This window comes from Colletotrichum tamarilloi (genome assembly GCF_030869305.1).
Source record: "Colletotrichum tamarilloi strain Tom-12 chromosome Unknown Scaffold_18.1, whole genome shotgun sequence".
Lineage (NCBI taxonomy): Eukaryota > Fungi > Ascomycota > Sordariomycetes > Glomerellales > Glomerellaceae > Colletotrichum > Colletotrichum tamarilloi.
Window position 1 is genome coordinate 392,205 of NW_026849401.1, and position 15,407 is coordinate 407,611.

Here is a 15,407-nt window from a genome sequence, read left to right on the forward strand (position 1 = left end):
TATCTCGTGACTCAGATGCAATTCGGAGACGGAGAAGGAAAGATATCTGCCCCCGCTCGGAAGGCTGGTTTGAATGATTATTGATATCAATTTGTGAATGCTGCATCACGCCGGCGGACTGGTATCGTCGGCACCTTCGGCCGTGTCGAGCGGCGGCGATGGACTCCACCTGCAAAGTGGAGATCGCATCCTCCGGCCGGGGGCGATCTTTGATTGCTGGAGAAACTTAAGCCGAGCTCGACCGCCGGCGACAACCAACGAGGACCAACAAGGACCAACGAGCTGTTGGTTGGAAAGCTCCAAGTCACACAATTAGAGACTCTTCAACCAACTGCAATTCTATTCTTGGCACTGCCATCCTACTTTAGACATACCATCAGAGATCATCAAAATGACCTCTCATGAAGATGGACCAATCTTCCTCAACCCCATAATCCCGGGCTTCAATCCAGACCCAACAATCTGCGTAGTTCCGGCAACAGACTCAACCCCGACGACGTATTTCCTATCTACTTCCACCTTTGAATACTTCCCAGGTTGTGCTATATACACCTCAACGGATCTCATCAACTGGAAGCTCATCGGGCACGCACTCACACGCAGAAGCCAGATCGAGCTGAGAACCGTCGAGCCAGGCGCCGGAAGTTGGGCGAGCACGCTGCGCTATCGGCCTCAGGAGAAGCGCTGGTATCTCGCCAACGGGCTCTTTCAGAGATATCGACCCACGAATGATGTGAGCAAAGACCATGCCTACAATTTCGAGGCACTGCTTATGAGAATGCATAGGAGCGCATCTTCCCTAGGGGATTCTATGTTTGGACAGATAATATCTGGGATGAAAACTCCTGGTCAGATCCCGTATACTTTGACAATCCCGGATTTGATCAAGATGTGAGTGCTCAATTCGACCAAAACACGGGCACAGCTGATCGCAATTCCAGCTCTTCTGGGACGACGACGGAAAGGTCTATCTCTCAACAACAGTCCGCATGGGAAAGCGAACCCCAGGCCTCAAACTAAAAGACTTTGCCATTCACATTTCAGAAATCGACATTTCTACAGGTAGGACCCTCACCCCGCCGCAAGTGATCCGTGAATCCCCACACGGAATCGCAGAAGGATCACACATCATCCGCCGGGGAGAGTACTACTACCTCTTTACCGCCGAAGGCGGCACAGAAGCCGGCCACCAAGAGTGGGTTTTCAGAAGTCAGACGGGGCCATACGGGCCGTGGGAGGGGCAGGGTAAGGCTCTGTGGTATAACGGGCCCGAGGAGGAGGTGCAAAGGACCGGCCACTGCGATGTCTTTCATGATGGCAATGGCAATTGGTGGGCCGTGCTACTTGGTGTCAGGCCTGTGAAGGCTGGGGATGAATATCTTGAGCCGCAGATGGGTCGAGAGACGTTTCTGGTCCAGGTTGACTGGGTGGATGATTGGCCCGTCTTCAATAAGGGTCGCAATATCGCACTCCAGACCGTTGGCAGGGAAGCGATTGAGAAGGCCGCCGTCGCTGATGCTGACGGAGTCAAGTGGAAGGCAGACCTGTCCAGATCATCCCTGGAAATTGGCTGGTATCACAAGAGTGAGTTGGGCGGTCGCGAGCACTGCTTCCAAAGCTGAAGCTGATTTCATCTTTCTAGATACGCCTATCAAGCCCTGCCATAGCCTGACAGAACGTCCCGGCTACCTGAGGCTCTACGGGAACTGCTTTGATCTCAATAGTCCCGAATCGCCGGCGATGATTTTGAGGAAGCAGACTTCATATAGCGAGACCTTCAAAGCTACAATGCTCTTCAAACCCAGTCGGGTAGGGTACGAATCTGGCGTTACCATATGGTGGAGTCAGTACTCCTACGCCACCATTGGCATTGGCGCAGTTCAACCACAAGATGGAGGACCCGCCGTCCCGACAATCATCACGAGGGAGCCTACGGGCAAGGTCAACAAGCTCAAGGTACGTTCTAGGCCGCTTTATAGCTTTCGGCGTTCTTTCTAATGTTTAAAGGTGGCATACCCCCTGTTGGATTCTGCAATACCCGCCCTTAATTTAGATCAGCCGGTAAAGCTGTCCATCACGGCGAGGTCCTCCGACTATGAGATGAGTCTCTCGGTCGATGGGATTACGACGACCAGGATATTCAAGTCGGAGGCATTGACTGTCTTTCCTCCCGTAGGAGGTGCTTTCTGTGGCGTCATGTACGGGATTTACTCATTCGGGCAGAGTGAACCGGTGCTGGATCCTTCAGATTTCACGGACATTGAGATTCTAGAAATTTGAGTTAATTTAATAAGATGCCAAGGTTGGCAAATCTTTCCAGCCCTTCTTCAATGGCTCACTTCCGTCGGATATCAGCTGGTCTAGAGCCTTAAGGAATGAACAGCCAATGAAAGGCTTTGCGAACTTGATACTGCCTAGCCTGGGGCATGTTGAATCCCCCTTAAACATCTTTAAACACGAAGGCCTGGATTTCATCCCGAGTCCTTTTGAGTCTGAAGTAAACTCATCTCAACACATGCAAGAGCTGCAGAGACATGGACCTCCCTTCGGGCCTCCTCAACCTCGACGCCACTTGCTATGCAGAATCGCGAGTGCGACTCAAAACCACGTTGCAGTTTACTTTCCGACAGTCCGAGAGCTACAGTCTTGAGCTTCTGAAAACGCCGTCTTAGCATTCCCATTTTAGTGATGCATCCTATTGTATGCTGCTCTAAAGGCTGTAGGACGTAGCTACTGTGTTGGTAAGCCACAACTTTAAGTGAACGTCAAGTGAGACGAGTCTACCTGCGTTCCGTTCCTTGAAAGGATTTTGGTCAAGTATGAAGTCGATGTCTTCGACCCAGCAGGCCAAGTAGTGCGCTTTCTTCAAGAAACACTCCCCGAAAATAGATTGCCATAAACACATTATCGTTCTATTTCTTTTCTTTGCAGAAAAGAAAGCCACATCATACAGCCACCCCATCATCATGGCATCCTTTATCAAGACAGAACACTACGAACCCTACCCCGAAATCTCCCCTAATATCCTCCATACCCAATTCGCCAAGCATCCCTCTTTGCAAGCCTAGACCGCTCCCCCGATGTTCTTCTTAATAATGCCGGGTACCTCTCCGAGCCAGTGAGCTTCGTCGACGCGGATTTGAAGGATTGGTGGCAGGGGTTCACGACTAATGTATTTAGAACGGAGCTTATGACGCAGACGTACCTCCGCCATCGCAGAGGCTTGCGGACTGGGGCAGGTGAATTGGGATGTCCCCGAGTTGCTTTCGTGGAAGGATGTTATCGTCGAGAAGGATCTTTTGAGGACGAATATTACAGAGACTTGGGTCTATGAGGGGTTCCTAGCTTGGGGAGGATTTGATGGCTGTTGTATTCGTATTTTTGACTCAAAGATATGTAAAGGCACCTGTACCATGGCTTATAATTACAACCTCTTAATAGAATGGATCTCATTCTTGAGATATAAGCACGGACTCTTCTCATAAAGTAGGCAGCTTCACTCTTCGCAAGAACTTCAAACTTCCCAATATTTCGCTCAATATATACAACGAACTGAAGGCTATTTACGGATTCAGCTAGAATTCAGCAACTCTGCTATAGAGGACAAGCGCCATATCTTGCCACAAGAACCAAACTGCCACATCTAGTTGGTCTCGGCGACGTGGTTGGTGACCAAGCAAGTCCACTCGTCGGTACCGTAGTAAATGGTGTTACCGTCATTGTGCGACTGTCCGGTGCTAATGGTATCTCCAAGCTGCCAGAAAGCGTCGCCGGCCATGCCCGCGGTGGCGACCGAGGCGATCTGCCATGGTCTCTCGATCGTGCAGTGGTCGGATGGCGCGCCGTCTGTAATTTGAAGATTTGAATCAGTTTAGTTCAACTCATTTGCTTCTTCGCGAAGTTTCTGCATCTAGGTTATGACTTACATTCTTCAAAGAAGCAGGGCTTGTTTGCGGCAACGCAGGCCTTTGCGTGGTCGGCTACCCACTTGGCGCCAGTGTCGTATCCAACGCTCCCTATAACACGTCAGTGACCTTTCGATGATACCTCATTATTGCAGGTGGACTAACATGAGTTAGGATAGAAGTGGAACGTTCCAAAGTCCCTAAACACAGATCAAACATCAGCATCACAGCCACCACCACAGGGGGGCAACATACAAGGTAGTAATGTTCAGCAAACCAACCCAATCCGTTCCCTCACCATACTGATAGGGGTACGAAGTGTCTCCAGGTAGACCCATACCCTCATCGCCGAGCGTCACCATGTGGTTAGGATCCAGTGACTTGACGTAGGCCGACGTGGACTTTGCCCAGTTGTAGATGACGGAGGTCGCGCAGCCCTGGCAGCGGGGCTCGTTGGCCAGCTCCCACGCGAAGATGGCGGGCGAGGCCTTGTACCGGTTGACCACGGTCTGGACGTACTTGAGATACTGCGTCTGGGCCGCCGTGTTAGTGTACCAGCCGTTGTGGTCGCCTCCGAAGGCGTTGACGTAGGCGTTGATTCCACCATAGTCGTTCCTGGGACTGCATCAGATAGGTGCCTTGAAGAGGTGTTTGGGGGAGCAACTTACCAGTTGTTGACAAAGTTGATGATGAGCTTGATGCCGTTCTTCTCAGCTGAAGCGACGACGGTGTCCAGGCGTCCGAGACCGTTCTCGCCAGTATTGATTTGCGAACCCGACGCACTCAGGTACTGGAACCCTGTTCACTCCTTAGCTTCCTACAAGACAAACCCTAAGAAAGCTTGGGAATGCTTCATACAGTTATCATACTGGGGAATCGTGTTGACGTCGTTGAAACCCCAAATACGAAGGATCCGGAGACCAGAGGTCTTGAGATGACCCAGGACAAGGTCCACATCGGCCGCGTTGGTGAGGAAACTGCACCAGTAGCAGTTGGTACCGGGGTAGTACTTCGCCACGCCGTCGATGCTGAACTTGGTGCCGACGGCCTTGGGGAAGCCGGTGCTGGGCGGGGTCGTGGCCGAGGACGTCCGGGACGTTGCGCCGACGGACGAGGTGGTGGCCGCGCGGGTCGAGGTCGCGAGGGTGCTGGACCGGGAAGTCGTCGTCGCGGCGGAGCCTGGTGATGTTGGTCAATCTTTTGGTTTCTCGTAGCAAAGGTTATTGGAGAGAAACATACCGGGCAGGCACTGCGAGTACCACTGGTTGCTGTACGTGCAGACTGACCCGGAAACGCAGGTCGTTGCCCCAGTCCAGCCCTGGCCCCCGCATTGGCCGTAGAGGGGTGCTTGTGCTGAGACGGCGGCCGCGAGGGCGAGCGCACCAGCGACTGCGGACTTCATCTTGAAGATTCGGTCGATGATGGGCGGTGATTATAAGGAGAGATAGACTGGTGTTTCTTTTGTGTCGAACCGGTGGGATAGTCAGCCATATTTGTATTCACGAGGGTTCCTGAGCCCGACTCCGCTTCAATAGAGTTGTCAATATCCGGAACCGCCTCGCCGGATCGACGTCTTCCATGGCGCCCCTCTTCAAGAGAGGCTTGTCGTGTAGAGACATCTGAAATTCCATCAATGGCGTCTCGGGAACACGGGCGGATATGCCCATGTCTCATGGAGCCTGGGTCCCTGGATCGACTATGGACTAGTCTGCTCCGCAAATCGAGGGGATGGATATCTAGGAAGGGGACGATGTGGAGGGGCAGGGCCGCAGGAACGGGCAGACAGACGTAGGATTCAGTTCAGCTCTGGTGACGGGTGGGCCGACGGGGCCGGTACAGCTAAGTTTCTGCGTCGTGTTGCATGCTTTGGACGGACATAGTGGGTGCTCCAGACGGGACTACCGGGAGCCAGACACCCACGATCTACGGTTGCGAATCCCGTCGATCCACTACGCGGTTATCTCAGCGTGTAAGTGGTGAAGAGGTTTATTGACAGCCACCATAGTAATCGGTCAATCGCCGTATGTGACGAGAAGCGATAGCGAGGCCAGTGGCGAGACATTCTGGTCAGGCTATTCCGTAAAGCAAAGAAAATTAAAGGAAAAAACAAGAATGAGGCAGGTTGCCTTTCTTGGTGTAAGTTCCGCCTCGACGTATGGGGCTGCAACGGCGGAGCGTCGTCCGCCGCAACCCGCATTCGAACAAACTCGCCGGCGTTGACCCCGCTAATGGACATTGGCCACGCCGATAGTCGTCTCCAACAGACTCAATTGAGAGCACAAAGTGCCATTTGTCTTAGGTAGTTAGCAGGAGAACTAAGCCGAAAATCCGGCTTTCAGAGAGAAATGTTATTTATTGTAAGTCTCTTGTGCTTAATCCTTAGCCCAGATTCGACAATTCGGGGAATTGCACAAACCTACTTAATTGGATCTAAAAAGCCCAAGGCCGGTAGATGTTTTGGAGAAGCTGGAGTTCAACTTTTCTAATATGAGTGGACATCATTATCTCTTATAATCAATGAACCCGAGTACGCATACCTCTGCTTTTATATCTTTCCACCTATGCTTCCCACTGACCGACCGGTGATGAACGGTAAAGTGGTTGTTAGAGAAGGCCTATGTGAAAGTGCCTGCCAAACTTTATCCAATTACTTTCCCAACCAGCTGGGTGTTTAGCGAACACGCATCTGACTAGAATACACGAGCAAGGCATATGTCCCTCCTCGACTCGATTTCTGTCACCAACGGCAGCAGGCGCACCACAGGCTTGTGAGGCCAGGTCAAACTGCTGTTTGGCGGGGTGGTTGGAGGCGAGCCTCTTACATACATATACATACATATATATATATAAGAAAATCAAGCTACGCTCTCACTAGAAGTTACGAGCTCAAACCCAGCATGAGCACCAAAAGATGTAGTCACACCGGTGGTGAACTATTTTTGGGGTTGACCGGCGTTATGCTTAAGTGTGTTATTCTTACATGATCTAGAACATAACTTCTTTGTTTGCCTAAATGTATCTCAGTCAATTGAATAACTCATCCTTTTTACTTGTATCCCCAACAAATTCGAAGAAAACCCGTCGTCGACAGCAATCTTACACAAACCATGTTATCAAAAAGACGACGGTGGTTCCTTCTGCTGACGCGGGAAGGCGGGAAGGTGCACGGCCCAGTTTGTGGGGACAGCTTGGCGCCACACTCGGACCCTGATGACATAAGACGAGAAGCGGGACGATGACGCGGTGTGCACAGCCTCAACTGGATCATCAGCCCCTGAGCTGCCTCCATCCTCCGTCCTACTCTATGGTGCTGTCCCGCTGCCCATTTCCACATTACAATCCAATTCTTTCTTATTTTATCCTCCGACCGAAACGACGTTTGACAACTCTAAATACTACCTGCCCAATACTTACTTACTTATTGCCCCCCTGTCGTCACGATACACCGACCTGTCTCAATCCCATCACTATCTACAAGGCCTCTCCAGTAGCCCACCACCAAAATGTCACGCTTCTCCCATCTCGACACAGACGAGGAACGTCTTCCGCACGGCATGCGCCGCGTAGGCTACGACGCCGACACCCAAATCTACACCTACCAGGACGCAGACGGAAGCTACTGGGAAGGCGCGCCCGGCGCTCAATACGGCCAACTCACCCAAGTCTCGGGCGCCTCGTCCAACGCCGCCGTGGGCGCCGAAGAAGCCGAGCCCTTTATGCCGGGCGGCGGCGGCGGCGAGCTCAACCGACGACGGAACCCGTGGGACGATAGAAAAGGGTGGAGGCACGAGATGAGGCCGCTTCTCAATTTCTTCGTGCTGATTGGGCTTTTCCTGCTCGTTCTGACGTGGTGGCTTTACCGTACGCCGTCGTCGTCTTCGGGCGGGGCGGAGGAGGAAGAGGTTACGGTGCCGCAGTGCGGTGGGCTGGCGGTGCCGTATAAGATTGAGATTGGGAATACGTGTTGGGCTATTGCCGAGGGCCAGAAGATGACGATTGAGGATTTGCTCAAGGCGAACGAGGGGTTGGATTGCGATAAGCTGATTCCTGGGAGCTTCATTTGCATGCCTACCCTAGGGTAAGGTCGTTGGGTTAGTAGGACGGCGTTCTCTTTGGAATGAGGATTGCGGATATACGCTTGCTGCTGGATACCCCGTCAAGGAGGAATACTCATTTTTTGTCGTTTTGTTCTTGTACCTCTTATCCTTGGTACGTTAGTTTGTTTCTGGGTTTTCATGGTTAGATTTGGTCGAGCTCGACGCTGGCTTCTCAGACTGGTCTCTGAGAGGTGTGGACCGCGGAGGGCCAGATTGTGGCCTGCGCTGCCATTGAACGTTAGCTTCGTGGAATCAACACGATGCTCTGAGATTGAGAAAAGTGATGCAGCCTGTGATACTTGGATAAGAAACAACAAGACACTACGTTGGATTGCTAGACATGTTGGTTAGGCATCGAGAAGCAAGTCGCCAGGCACTCACCATCACATGCAAGTACCTTAACCTGGGACAGGGCAGGCTGGATAAGGAAGGCTTATCGCATCCGCAGAGCCCAAGCCATTTTGGACATCGTGAGCGGAGCTTCCCCAGGTTGGCAGGCCCGAGGGGCACTACGCAGTATGTACATACTTACTTTTGCCAAGGGCAGGAAGGGAGTTTGCCGCTTGACCCGATTCGGTGCGAGGGCTGGGGGCTGAGCCGTATTTGTTAGGACGGGCTGGAGAAGGAACATCTTTCGGATGTACCGGCGCATACCCGGGCCCACTGTCGGGTACCTTGCACCAAGTACCGGTCACTTCCCCAGACATTCCCGTCTCAGCTCCGCTTGTAGTGGTTATTTGGCGGTGGTCGTGTGCCTGGCGTCGCCGCTTTTGATGGCCAATTCTAGTCGAAAGGGGACCAGCTAGATAAGAATTGCACGAAACTAGCTACGGCGGCGATGAAACCTCAATCTCTCAGTGTTTCTCGCGTTAATTGAGATCAATTGGAAAGACATTGTCAAGGAAGCAAATCTTACAGGGTGGACCAACGGTGATGTGCTGGTTGCCGACGGGTATCGTGCCCACTGAGGGGGCGAAAAGGGGACTGAGAGGCTGCTAACCTACTCGGAAGGTGCAATTCGTAAGAAGGAGAGGGGCTTTCTCTGGTGCTCGTACGTTGGAAGGGTTTAGCGCTGCCCTTTCCCCAGAATTACAGCGTCTGGGGAAGTGGGACGCTGTGGAGCACCCACTGGGCGGGTCTCCACTTCGCCCCACAACACGGCTCCCCGTCGCTGCAATTCCCTTTCCCCCCATTCGTGCCCCTCTCTTCTTGCGTTGCTTCCCCGTCGTGCCCGTCTGCCCTCCAGGCTCGAGGCCCCCTCTCTTCCCGTCTCCGGCGCTGCTCATCTTCCTACTTTCAGTGGAGTGTTTGCCTGGTACCCCCTGTTCTGTCCCCGCTATCCGTCGGTGTGTAGACAGGTGAGTGAGCAGGGCAACATAGTCCGACACAGCTCTTGGTAGAGGCTGTTCATGCGATGGAAGTGAGAGAGTTTATAAAGTGAGGAATTGTAAAAGCAAAGAAGTGAATAATCCGAAAGGACACAGACTGAAAGATAAACATGGCTGGACCTGGATGGTTCGTGTGGGGTGGCCTCATGCCCTCCTTTTCCGTCTTCAGCAGAGTCCAAGGTTCTACCAGTATGTATGTATGTATGTATGTATGTATGGTGAATGTGTGTGCACCGAGAAAGTCTGGGGAAAACGCGGCACGGTCGGTCAGGGTCTGCCGTCTGTGTCTTCCTGCTTCACTTTTCTTCAGGCTTCATCTCTGTGCGCTTCTCTCCATCGCGCCAGACTCGTCTCGCTGTGGCCAGATTCAACTGCTTGTTCGCTTCTCATGTGGCATGTTCTTCGGAGAGCACCTCCTTGGAGTTGGGCATCTCTCAGCCAGAGAATGGTCTCTGGATTGTCTCTGTTCAATGCGATACCAGCCCATGCTTGCGTCACTCATCTGCCCACCCTCCACGTCGCAGCGTTGCACCAGGCGGCTGGGCCTACCATTTACTTTGCTCTGTCTCTCTCACTCTCTCTCACTTCTCGCCTCCCGCCTCTGCCTTGCCTCTGGCTCATGCTGCTTGTGTTGCTCACACTCCTCCTCCTCCTCCTCCCACACACGGGGCACCATCACAATTCGGCGCCAGTGTTTGTGCGCTTCTCTCCCCTTGGTATGGTCTCCCTCGCCTTGATGTACTTTGGCTGCTTGGGGTTACCCCCCCTTCCACCAGTCAAACATCCTCATCCGCCCCCCAAACACACACACTCACTCACACCCCCTTCCTTTCATCTGGCAACCTTGGGCTGTGACGGCGACGTATGGATAGACCAAGTCACGCGTGGATGATCTGTCTTACCCCGCACGCTCAGGACGGGAACAACAGAAACCCTCGAGGCAGTGCCCCTGAAGGGCCATAGAGAGAGGGATCCCTTTAAGAAGAGGACATCTGCCTCCTCTTCCGTGGCTTTTGATCTTGAGTGACTTGTCTTTCTATCTCATCGAATCATCTCATCTCGTTCCATCCAACCCCATCATCAGCTTGGAAGGACATATACCTATCACAAGCCAAACCACAACAACAGCGGCTGTATACATCACCAACTATTAAAGTTGCTTCACTCCCATCCACACATACAAACACAAACACATACACATACACAAAATGGCCCCCCGTATCTCCGCCGCAAAGTCCACAGAGACCCTCTGCTACGGCGTCGCCACCGTCGGCGCCTTCCTCCCCATCTACCTCATGCTCCCCGGCGCCGAGCAGCGCCTCGCCTCCCAGACGACAAAGTGGGCGCCCCGCTGGGAGCGCAACCTCTCCTACTTCACGCCCGCCGCCGAGAGGGGCATCAAGCGCGTCGAGCCTCCTGTCTCCAACATGGTCCGCCGCATCGACAATAGGCTGCCCCTCGAGAGGATGGCAAAGGGCCTCGACAAGAGGATCAAGAACGGCATTGACCGCTTCAACAACACCAAGTAGATGAGTGATGTCTGGAGGGTGAAGGTGTGAGGGGGTTGAGAGTTATGTAAACACCGTGTATACACTTGTGCCAGCTGGATAAGCTGAGGAGAAGAGTGGAGGATACAACGGAAAGATGATACCACATCTGGCTCTAGAGATATAGAGGATGCATTAGATATCTCATAGAAGACACAGCAACAAACAATAACAAACAAAGCAGTTAAACTTCATATTGTCCCGCATGTGGATGCAATGCTATGTGCCGCTAATGATCCAACTCGCAACAGTAATTTACTCAACAGCACTCGTTGTACAGTTTACTCGATGCGTGCCGCCACACAAAAGCCGTAGTTTCACACATTTGGTGGTGGGCATGGATGCTTGCATCTCGCTGCCACCCCAATCTGCAGATAATCAGGCCATGATGAACGACCGCGAACGCAAGAAAGCACTGTCTCACCTCCCACGAGCGGGGTTTTACACTTGACAGTACCCTTTCGTTTCCCCCTTTCCCATGCTGCATTGGAATTCCCCAATTCTTTTCGTCATTGCCCGTTAGGCGATACAACAATACAACATTACTGTTGTTTCGGAGAACAAAAAAAGAAGGGTTGCAGGGAGCGGCCCGATGTGATTGAATTAGCCGCCGAAGCGAATTGCAATCGACCTATTTGTGGCCTCATCTTGTCTTCTTTTCTCTGCCACTCACCATGCAAAATCGCGACCGCATCTGCATCTGCACTTATCGGCACGGCACCGCCCGCACACTTGTCCGGGGATTTGTTGCTTTCTCTCATCCAAGGGGACCGGAGATTGATCGATTTTGACGCGGTCTCGTTCCATTTTTGTTCCTTGTCCACCGCCCTCTTTCCGAGCCTCGAGGCAACTCTGCAATGCACTTGCATTCCCGCGTGCATGCTCTCGTAAACGATCGATGGCGAACTCCCGAGGATTGCCAACACTGGTTGAACGTTGCCACAATCGAAGAAAGCCGACCGTCCATCATGCATCTCTTGGCATTGCGAACGAAACGAAAACCGAAAGACTCGACCGTCTAGTCGAATACACAGCGTTTTGCGAAGCTGGATAACTTTGGGGGGTCGAACACCAGACACTTGAGATGCTCTTGGCCCCCAATCTGCCCATCTAAGATCGTTCCCTGGTGCCCAATGATCTGCCCGACAATGCAAATGCGGCGGGCACCTACAGGTTTGTAGCTCCGAGGAGAGCCACTTGGTGTCTCTGACCGTTGACGAGCAGGCATTCATGCAGGTCGGACTGGTCCACATCTGCCAAAGACTCTATGCAAACTGCCCGAGTTGTCCTATAAATCGTTCTCGTCAGACCACATCTCCATCATGTCGTAAGTTGTTCCATACCGGCCGCCAAACTCTCCTCTTTCCCAGCATTGGTGCTCGGCAAGACAATTGCTTTGTTAGTGCAACGCGGCCATGATTACATACTGCTATACAGTCTGTTCGGGACATGGCTGCGTGTAAAAAAATACTGCCCAATTCACTGGACTTGAGGCTTGCAGCTGCAAACTAAATGGTGGCCTTCATCTGTGAAGCCTGGCTACTATACCCCGAAAGTTGGGACTTCGTCTGTCTCCATCTCGAACAATTTCCCCCGTCTCGAGTTGTGCTCTCGTTGTGGTACTTGCCCTATTGAAGATGCAACGGTAGCGGTCAACCATTTCAAGGTGCTGGTAGTTCTCACAGCCACCGGTGATGTGGTGAGCAGCCTCAACCCTTCATGATGCTGGATCCGCCGGCTCTAGGACGTGAATGTGAGCTCCTCTGTGCTTCTTGGCTGCGTCTGTCAAGCGTTCAGTTCTTTGGAGGGTGTTTTGATGGGCGGTCCCCCGTCAAAACGTATTGCAGTATCCTTATCATGAGGTGCAATACATTTCAAGACCATCTGTGACCTCAGTGTGAAAGCCAGGACACAACTGAAGAATGAGCCGGTCTTCCGTGGCAGATGATTATCCGCTTAATGCCAGAACTGGAGCCATACGAACAGGTATTGAAATGGTACGAAGTGAGAGTTGGTAGAGGTTATGATAGCTTTAGGGAAAAGAGCTCGGAGCTATGACGACTATCAAAAAAAAGAGAGCACCAGAAAAGAAGCTCTACCTCAATCATTTGACAAGTGGGGCCATCGTGAAGGTATCTATCCACCTTATCTACGGCCATCTGGCAGCATCTGGGATGTCTGTTCCTCGGCTGTCAGCGGCTGTCCACGGTATTCAACCCACCTGCCAATTTCCAGCGCATGAACCATCACGACGCGAACGCGCTGAACGAGCCAAGCCAAAGTCGCATCCCACCATCCAAATGTCGATCTGTTGACGGCGCACTCGCACATCGTCACCCAATCCCTGTCGACGCTACCGCAAGAAGGCTCGATATGACTCTACGCTCGTCGAGGCGCAAAATTCCTCCAGTCACGAGCTTGTCACGCACACAATTCTTTCGACCGTACCTGAACTGAAGCGCTTTACAACCTCTAAATCAATCATCTTCTAATACCAGTTTCCGCTGATATAACGGAGACGCCTTCGACAATGAACTCAATGGCCCTCCCCCGAGCTCTAGCGAGCACCACCTGGCGCGCAGTCGCCGCCAACCCCTCGGCCCCGGCCTCTCGCGCGGGGTTCTTTGCCCAGCGATGCTATGCCACCCGCGCCGCGAAGACGACGGCCGCCGCTGCGCCGGCTACCGCTACAAAGTCCACCACCACTGCCGCGAAGAAGACCACGACCACGACGAAGAAGAGCGTGAGCACCTCTGCTGCTAGCAAGAAGGCTGCTGCTGCTGCCACCACTTCCACCACAGCTGCTGCTGCGTCCAAGACCTCGTCGGCCTCGACCAAGGCTAGTTCTACCGCCACCAAGGCGGCTGCCGCTTCGAGTACGACCCCGAAGGCTACGAGGACTGTCAAGAAGGCCACTACGAGCACCACCAAGGCTGCCTCTGCTACATCTGCTGCTGCTACCAAAAAAGCGGCCACAGCAAAGGCCGCTCCTCCTCCCGCCCCTGCTGCTGCTGCTGCCGCTGCCCCGAAGACGCCCACCTCAGTCCCCAGTCCCGCGCCCACAACAAGCTCTCCCACGACAACCCCGACGACGTCCACCCCGAAACCGGCTCCCACTGTAGCGGCAGCGGCAGCGGCGACGCCAGCAGCAGCCCCCATCCGGCCCTACGCACCCACACCCCCTCCGCCCCGCGCCCCAGAGGCGGACGCCCGACCCAAGCTGAACCCGAACAGCAAGGAATACCGGAAAGCGTACGGCACGGCGGCGAGGAAGTGGACCGCGACCATGGTGGCCATGCCCATCCTCCTCGTCACCTCCTACTTTCTCTTTGACAGATGTGAGTTACTCCCCCGCGGTCCCTGCCCGTTAAGTAAGAGGACAATTCCACTGACATGTTTCACAGTGGCTCTGGGTCATGAAGCAAAAGTAATGCCGGATTTCGAAGGTGCTAAGAAGGCCGCAGAGGCACAGAAAGAGGTGGAGAAGTTTGTCGAAGAAGCACAGGCGCAAGCCAAGGCGGCATAGAGCCGTTAACTATAACTATATTGTAATGATCTTGATGAATACCCACTCCTATTCTTACTTGGCCGGCTTGTATTCCCCCTTAAAATGTTTCGACCCGGCGCCCTTGCTTCTCAACGATGATGAGCCTCAACAGCATAGACGGTTGGTTTCTTGCTAGCAAACGCATGTACTGACCGATCCGGGCTTCATATCTCGAGTAATCGACGAGCTGACTTGCAATCTTCCGTCAAGTAGAAAAAGACGATTCCTTCCAGCCTTCCACGCTGTTATATGCATCTTGAAGCCTTTTCACGTTGAGTCTTCGTTCTGGCATCAAGCTACCACATTCGATTGCGCGCTAAACCAACAGCTGCGGCAAGCAGTCCCACGACACAGACACCGCCGAGGACAATGCCTGCGATAGCGCCTGCTCCTACCGATCCAGTGTCAGGTATGGGCTCGTCGGCCGCTGCGACGGCGAGCAGAACCCACGCAACGAGAACGTGGGAGACGCAGTAGGACCTCTGAGAGTTTTGAGGGACACAATAATTTGAAACCAGTTCTGAGGGTGTGCCTTTGGAGAAGGGAGGATAAAAGCTTATGTGGTCCTGATTGTGGTAGTTATCCTGACTACTCAGTCGCAGTCGCGAGCTGTCCTTTTGTGATTGTGAGGTGCTCGTGTTTGGAACTGCTGTAGATCAACGTTTCACGACCACGCCATATACTGATTCGTAGCTTCGGGCGTTGCTGATATCCAGATGAGGTGGATGAATTAACAGTATCGTTCACGCGTAACGTGACTGAAGCGCATGGCACACGAGTTGAGTGGTCCGGGTTAGGAAGTGAATATCTATGGAATGAACCGGAACTGCCAGTCGGTATACACACAGCGAGATCAGGCCAGCAGACCTTATCAGAAGTTTAGTGCCTTCCCATCGTAACAACAAATATCGGGCCTGGTGACC

The 15,407-nt window shown here is 53.0% G+C and overlaps 6 protein-coding genes across 6 annotated transcripts; 4 read left to right on the top strand and 2 right to left on the bottom strand.

The window, feature by feature from the left end:
• Window positions 1-391: 391 nt before the first annotated feature.
• On the top strand, window positions 392-2,280 carry CTAM01_06550 (beta-xylosidase; the record flags this gene model as incomplete). Its single annotated transcript, XM_060522577.1, has 5 exons — window positions 392-733; window positions 787-891; window positions 942-1,584; window positions 1,643-1,956; window positions 2,008-2,280. 5 exons carry the CDS (start codon window positions 392-394, stop codon window positions 2,278-2,280), a joined length of 1,677 nt encoding a protein of 558 aa, XP_060382836.1.
• Window positions 2,281-3,643: 1,363 nt separating this feature from the next.
• CTAM01_06551 (fungal cellulose binding domain-containing protein) lies at window positions 3,644-5,307 on the bottom strand (the record flags this gene model as incomplete). The annotated part of the gene is made up of 7 exons (XM_060522578.1): window positions 3,644-3,846; window positions 3,927-4,016; window positions 4,071-4,105; window positions 4,161-4,520; window positions 4,574-4,703; window positions 4,764-5,084; window positions 5,145-5,307. The coding sequence occupies 7 exons, from the start codon at window positions 5,305-5,307 to the stop codon at window positions 3,644-3,646; spliced, it is 1,302 nt and encodes a 433-aa protein (XP_060382837.1).
• A 2,101-nt stretch (window positions 5,308-7,408) lies between these two features.
• CTAM01_06552 (LysM domain-containing protein) lies at window positions 7,409-7,987 on the top strand (the record flags this gene model as incomplete). The annotated part of the gene is made up of 1 exon (XM_060522579.1): window positions 7,409-7,987. One exon carries the CDS (start codon window positions 7,409-7,411, stop codon window positions 7,985-7,987), a length of 579 nt encoding a protein of 192 aa, XP_060382838.1.
• A 2,611-nt stretch (window positions 7,988-10,598) lies between these two features.
• Window positions 10,599-10,919, top strand: CTAM01_06553 (uncharacterized protein; the record flags this gene model as incomplete). The annotated part of the gene is made up of 1 exon (XM_060522580.1): window positions 10,599-10,919. One exon carries the CDS (start codon window positions 10,599-10,601, stop codon window positions 10,917-10,919), a length of 321 nt encoding a protein of 106 aa, XP_060382839.1.
• A 2,548-nt stretch (window positions 10,920-13,467) lies between these two features.
• CTAM01_06554 (uncharacterized protein) lies at window positions 13,468-14,463 on the top strand (the record flags this gene model as incomplete). Its single annotated transcript, XM_060522581.1, has 2 exons — window positions 13,468-14,275; window positions 14,342-14,463. 2 exons carry the CDS (start codon window positions 13,468-13,470, stop codon window positions 14,461-14,463), a joined length of 930 nt encoding a protein of 309 aa, XP_060382840.1.
• Window positions 14,464-14,616: 153 nt separating this feature from the next.
• CTAM01_06555 (uncharacterized protein) lies at window positions 14,617-14,987 on the bottom strand (the record flags this gene model as incomplete). Its single annotated transcript, XM_060522582.1, has 2 exons — window positions 14,617-14,710; window positions 14,785-14,987. Coding segments are annotated over 2 exons (297 nt in total), but the record flags the coding sequence as incomplete, so codon positions are not given.
• Between the last annotated feature and the right edge of the window lie 420 nt (window positions 14,988-15,407).